The sequence below is a fragment of the Sinocyclocheilus anshuiensis genome, unplaced genomic scaffold (genome assembly GCF_001515605.1).
Source record: "Sinocyclocheilus anshuiensis isolate Anshui unplaced genomic scaffold, SAMN03320099.WGS_v1.1 scaffold1190, whole genome shotgun sequence".
NCBI lineage: Eukaryota > Metazoa > Chordata > Actinopteri > Cypriniformes > Cyprinidae > Sinocyclocheilus > Sinocyclocheilus anshuiensis.
Window position 1 is genome coordinate 274,981 of NW_015555784.1, and position 7,065 is coordinate 282,045.

General features: G+C 40.1%; 1 protein-coding gene across 2 annotated transcripts in view; it reads right to left on the minus strand.

Moving 5' to 3' along the window:
- The window catches only part of ca10a (carbonic anhydrase Xa), a 216,958-nt gene extending 212,390 nt beyond the window's left edge, over positions 1-4,568 (minus strand). For both annotated transcript variants that reach the window (XM_016468888.1, XM_016468887.1), the window contains exons 1-2: positions 4,342-4,568; positions 3,527-3,931 (exon numbers count right to left, since the gene is read on the minus strand). In XM_016468888.1, the coding sequence (XP_016324374.1) occupies positions 3,527-3,587 (61 nt within the window). In that variant the 5' untranslated portion in view covers positions 3,588-3,931; positions 4,342-4,568. The remainder of the gene's footprint in view (positions 1-3,526; positions 3,932-4,341) is intronic.
- Positions 4,569-7,065: the final 2,497 nt, after the last annotated feature.

Genomic DNA, 7,065 nt, shown 5'->3' on the forward strand with positions numbered 1-7,065 from the left:
AAATGTAACAGCTCAACCTAATTAGACCCTAAAATGCAAAAGAATCATGAGCAATAAACAAATATCCTACGAGAACATTGGACATTATACAATATTTCCAGTATTATATACAATACTTTAATAACTAAACCTCAATATGACCTTTTTCTCTCACGTTTGATTCCTCGTGCTCCTAAAAGCTTATGTCGACAGAGTAGTAGCAACAGATAAATACAGCTTGAATTCAAAAACAAAACTCCTAACTTTATCACTAAAATTAAATTGGACGCCGCTAACAGACGTTCACATCCACACACTGGCTGTCAATCAAAAACTCAGTAGCCAATGAGAACACACCGCTGCTAGCCCCCCTCCCACGAGAGATTTGTGCCAGAATGGCGAATGAAAACTTCAGAAGCGGATTTGTAAGTACATATCAGCGAATGAAAGAGGAGAAAACAGTTGCAAAACATGCAGTGTATTAAAAACAAAGTCAAAGATTTTGCCTGCAATTTATTTATTTTTTCAGTTTCAAAGACATTTTATTCAGTTTCAATTTATATTTTCATAAGTTTCTTGAAAAATTACATTCATTTTAATTGGCACAAAGGTAATCCCATAGATCAACAAGCCCCGCGCTATCACGCAGTGGTGCAGTCAGTCAGTGAGCACCGTAACAGATGATGTCAAATATTGCGGGATTCCATAAATAAACTACACAAAACCCCACTATTCGGACAAATATACATAATGAAAAGATCATACAAAATGTAATACCTTGGAAAATGGCATTTAAGACTTTTTAATACTTATTAAGGGCCTTAATTTGATCTAAATTGATTTATCAACTTTTAATACTTTTTAAGACCCCGCGGACACCCTGCTATTGGTAAGCCCCTCCCATTGAACGCAGATGAGCCAATGGTTGAGTATCAGTTGCACAGGGACCGGAACTCCTTTAATCTTTAGATTTCAGCACCATAGAGAAACAATGGAAGATCCGAAGCTCTCATTGGTTTGATGGTGTTTATGCTGCAAAAATGGTAAAACTATGTGCCTGAGGTTCTTGTAACACTGATTCCAGGTATCCTGAGAGGATGGTACCAATTCTGTGGCAGACTAGTACATGATTGTTCATCTGTGGTATGCAGCAGGTTCACATGGTGTATTAATCCAATGATGTGGGTGCAGTAATCTGGTTCCCTAAGGATCCAACCCCAATCCCAATGAAGATGGAAACATTTATTTTCTGGTTGTCATACTCTCATTAAGTTACAATTAAAGTTAGTGAGTCCATGCTAATGTACAAACCTAAATAGCTAACTGTTCTCACATCATGAACAGTGTAGGTCAAAAACACATAAATGAAGGTCTACATTTCAGTGCCTCTCCATATTACACTGGTTAAATAGAAATTAATTTAATCTTACCCTGCAGTGCATGAACAGCGTTAATCCTGGATGTTGTCATCTGTGTGACGACCGTAACATGAGGCTTCTCCCGCTTGCATTGTGATTTGTAAACCCTCACTTCTAAATTAATCTTGTTACCCACCATATTTATTTTAAAATCTTTTATACATCCCCCCCCCATGGCATATTTAAGTCCCACTTGAATGCTCCTCGACGAGAGGTGGTCCTTCTGTGTCCAAAGTTTATCAAAAACATCTTGGGACAAGGTTTTCACACTGACAGCTGTAATTGTAAGACCGTTAGCAACTGTTTGTTTGTTCAAGTTAGCAACAGTAACTAAGGGGGGTGGGGCTTACCGATACGTCAATTGCTGTGCTGTTGGATCCAGAGTGGCATCAAAGCAAATGTTAACTGCCATAACTAAACAAATGCTCATGGTCTGCAAATGTCAGCTAAAATCTATGATGTTCCGGTAAGAATGTCTGGAAACCAAAACGCTAAGAAAGATGGCACTTGTTATGGTCCAATTATGACTGTAGTGGGGACAAAATAGAATCTTTGATCTTTGTGAACATGGAGTACCAGCAAACAACAAAATCACTGAGAGCTTCCTTGTTATATACCAAAGACAGAGATAAATTTGACCTTCAAAACAAAAAATACTAAAAAAAAAAACTTGCTTAAACAGCAGAATGGAGCGTTTTCCATCTGTCATAAAACAATGCAATTGCTGACAAAAGACACGTCATCAAGAAAAGGGCTGGGGAAAACAGAGTTGAAAGTACATTAGAGGCCTTTGCTATTTGGGGAGTGATGGCAGTGGAAAATTGGAAATGTGCTTGACAATAAACAACATGCACCATAGCTACACCAGGAAATATCTGAAAGACAATGTAAAAAATTTGCAACATGGAAAATTTACTAAAATGCACATTCATTTTTAATTATCTTATTCATTTTGCATGTTATTCTGATGTTAAAAAGGCTGCCATCGTAATCATTAATCACATTTTTAAAAACTAGCTCCTCTAAAAGATCCTTTTCCATTGACGTCACTGGGGCTGTGTGCTACTGGGTAGCATTAACCGAATACCAAAAAGCAAACTGACATTCCTTTTTGCTCTGCTTTGATATGTAATGCCCACTTTTCACAATCCAATATATTGCCAGTGGATAACATTTAAGTCCTGTCTTTCTGAATTACACATTCTAGAAGTAAAATGAGTTGTGAATAACAATTCACATTAACTATAAGTGGAAGAGGAGACAAAAATGGCAGTAATCTCATCAGATTTAAGGGCCCTGCTAAACTATAATCATCATGCTCATTACAACTGATGTCATGATAACATTAGAAATGCAAAAAAAAAAATTAACAAATAAATACACATATACATACATGCAAAGTAATGTCTAACAAAGTAAAAACAAACCACTCACACATACTAAATGTGCTTACCTGTAATGTCGCTTTAGAAAAGGTGTTTTAGTAAACATAAATCCACAAGTAAAAATTTATTCCAAAGCAACCTAACAATCTGGCTTGCCATATTAGTAACCTCGTGGATGATGGTGAGCATTTACATGAACATGGGTTGACTAATTTAATGCAATTTAATTTTAATGTAATTTACGCGTAACTTACTGTATGCCCTGTCCATTTACAACACAGGATATGCCCGACTGAGTTTGTTAATATTTGATGGCAAACGGACCATCAATAAAATACCATTTTAAGCAAATATTAAGCAAAATACATTATTATTACTTAAATTATTCTAAGTAATAAAAAAAGAACAGCAATTAACATAAAATGACGTGGGTCGTTGTAGGCACCAAAAATAAGTGATTTTTATATAATCAAAAACTGGATTTATACCGAATTCTGAGCCTTCCGAAATATTAAAATATATATATATATATATATAGAGAGAGAGAGAGAGAGAGAGAGAGAGAGAGAGAGAGAGAGAGAGAGAGAGAGAGAGAGAGAGAGAGAGAGAGAGAGAGAGAGAGAGAGAGAGAGAGAGAGAGAGAGAGAGAGAGAGAATTTTAATAATAGGGACAAACTACGTAAATATACGAATATAATAGAATATAAAGCACTTATTGTCAAAAGAATCAATGTACAATCTTACCTGAAGTGCAAACGATGAGATTGGCTTGAAGAATAATAAATATTTCCCAGATTATATCCATGTTTTGTCTTCATTCCAAGTCCATTGCGCTCAGAAAACGGGGATCAGTTGCAGATGAGTCCACCCAGTCGCTTTCCCACTGGACACCTTCCACAAGATCCTCTCCGAATCAGACACATAGCACATTTATCTCGAGCACATAACGCCACATTTCAAACAGGTTGAAATCCAAACAAGACTATGTTCCGAATTAAAGGGGGATCTGGACTGATATCCTCAGTGCCAACACTTTAAGAAATGTTTCGTTGCGTCCCACAAGCCTCCATAAAACGACTTAAGCGTTCTTTCCCGTTCCAGAACCGCTTCTGTTATGCCACGGAGATGTTGGACTCCGTTGATCTGACCCTGCGAAAGGAGAGAGTACAACTGTGATTTGACGTGTCCTCGTAGTGGGCAAGGTCGGAGCTCCGCGCGAGAGTAACAGTTTTAACTCAGCCAGGTTTAACGGGCAAGTCACGGGACCGCGCACTTGCTGTAAGGGGGCGTGCTTCCCTCGTTCACGACATGCCGTTACACTTAACAGAACACACGAGCACGGATTCATTTTTCCACCTGCTTTCAGAAAGTGTCATTAATGAAAGGAAAGTTGTAAATATTTAACCTATGGTTTTTAAAACACTTACGGTTTTTGACCGCTCCAGTGACAGTACAAAGTATCTTTACAAACAAGTTTAACGGTGAGTTATGAAATACCGCAGCGGAAACATCAGTAAACACACCACAATAACACTGGAGGTAAGATAGTTTGCGCTTACCTGTTACTTTTGATATCTTGCGGCAGTTCAAAAGACTAAAACAACAACAAACAAACCCCAATCCAGTGATTTATGAAAGAAACAGCTATTCAGATGTCCTGTTCCACGAGGTAAAAGACTACACCAGCCTCCAATGCGCTGCGGGTACGCGGATCACTAAAACAGAGTGCGCGCTCCCGCTATTAATTGCGTGATCACGTTACCTAGGCACAGGTGGATGGAGCGCTGGTGCACAGCAGAGCGAGAGAGAGAGATGGGCGGAGGCATTAGAGATACGCATGTTGCCAAGAAACAAGAACCCGCGTTTTATGCAAATTGGTTGCGTGCATTTCAGTAGCTATTGCCTTCTAGGTTAAAGGCGTATCATGAAAGAGAGTATGACATGGTAGAGTTCGTTTAAAAAATTGAATGAGCAATATTTTAATGAGCATAATAGTTTTACAATAGGCTACAACTGGGGGAATTTAGCTTCGATAGCCGACGAGGCCAAAATAACAAACAAAAAACAACGAATTCTTATATAGCTACCTCTAACTGCCCTAATTCACAAAAGTAAATAAAATACAATTACTTCCTCCCTATCCAAAAACAATCAACAGAGGGTCCAACAAAAATGGCTTTGGTCTCCCTACCTCCCCAAAATACTATGTACAATTGTTTACAGTTATGAGAGCTGACAGGTCCAAACCAATGTTGCCAATTTGGGGATTTTGTCGCCAAATTTAGCTACTTTCACATTGTAGCTGCGGCTTTTTTTTTATTTTTTGCGACAAGGAGCTATTTTAGCTATATTTAAATAAAACTAGCGATTTTTTGGATATTTTTTATTTTTTACTTGGCCACACCCTGTCGTAGGCCCGTGACCTCTCACGTTTGCTCTCTCAATCATGCCAACAGGTGCGTTCGACTTCATGCAGCACTGCGCAGACCGATCGGCGGCTGACTTGAAGCAGTGCATGCTGGTTAGAAATTTAGTCCGATTTGAACCGGCGCCGACACCACGTCACTAGCTGTGTCTCATTTAGAAGGCTGCGCCCTCCGGAGGTCACATTCGAAGGCTGCATACGTCATCGAGGCTGTCTCATTTCAGAAAAGCAAGTAGGACACTCCGAATGCGACCTTCGAATGCGACCTTCTTTCACAGGAATTCGGAGGATGCATGAGGTGTATCCTTCGCTGCTACAGATAACCCACAATTCTTTGCGCTGCCGTGAACAACCGTTGTTAATTTGAAAAATGCCGGCGCCGGCAGATGTACACACAAGCGCAGATGTGGTGTTTACAACTTACCTTAAATCGCCTTGGTAAAAACGGATAAACTTTGTTTTTAATATCCTCATCCTTTTTTTTCTCTAACAGATGTCTGCTGTACGTACGCTGCAGCTCCTCAAACATTGAACAAAACAAAACAAGTAAAAGCATTTTTTTTTTTCAAATTACTTTCCAAATTTAGAAATAATTTTCCTTCATTTAAGTAGTGTGAGAGCGCAACGATGCTCCTTTTCCGCCTGTCCTACGAAGGCCGTCTCGTTTAATTCTAGGTTGAGGACACTTCGTATATGCATCCTACAGAGGATGCGACCTCCAGAGGATTCGACCTCTGGAGGGCGCAGCCTTCTAAATGAGACACAGCTACTGTCATGTGTGGCATCAAAGTACAGCGATAGCGTTTCGAGAGCAGCCGGCTGACTCAGCTGGCACAGCTTTTTCAGAGCAACTGCAGGAGTGCTGATGACGACACAGCTGTTTCACGACTGGCCAAATTCACCACATGACAACAATGACTTGTGTTTCTAACATCTTCAAATCCAATACTGCTCATAAATGTGGCCAAGATGGCGACCGAGACGCACGCGTTTTCTGTCCTGAGAAAGTAATTTTCTTTTTACACCATGTGAACAACGGTAACTGTAATCGTTTACGCGAGTACAGTGTGAATTTCTGAGACGCTGCGAGGGAGTAGTCTTACGCTTCGAGTTTTCGTTTGTATTTGATATATTTATCATTTACACAATGGCAGAGAAGAGACCTGTAAAGAGCAAAGATAAAATAGCAGCTGGGCGAGTAAAGGATTCGCTTGAACAGATGGAGGTGCACTTATATGCACGTAAGAATGATGCGGGTACCTATCCAATACCTCTGCCCGAATCAGAGCCTTGTACTCCAGACTCTAAGAGAAGTCGGCCCGAACCTACACTTGGGGAGGTACAAGACAATATCGTCAAGATATTGGTGGAGAAAATGAGTCAGAATACAGCTGTTCTTAATCAAGAAATAAAACAAAACCGGGAGTGTGTCAATTCTTTGAAGGAGGCCACGGAATACCTCTTTCAGGAGTTGAAGGATGTAAAGTCAGACATCTCTAATATGAAAACAATGAATGAAGACCACCAGAAACGAATAACGGATTTGGAGGACAAGCTCAATGAAACAGAAAGGTACCAGAGACGGTGGAACTTGCGGCTGTATGGACTGACAGAACAGGAAGGCGAAGATGTTAAAGCTCGGGTGGGTCAAATCTGTCGCTCTGTCATTCCAGAAAATGAGGACGCCTGTCAACAGCACATTGATGTCAGCCACAGAGTCGGCAGGAAGAACGCGGAGAAGATTCGTCCAGTTATCATTAGGTTCGTCGCCAGGTCAACAAGGGATCTCATCTGGAAGAATGCTAAAGGATCGGAGTATTTGAAATCTAGGAAGCTACGTTTTGGGGAGGATCTGACG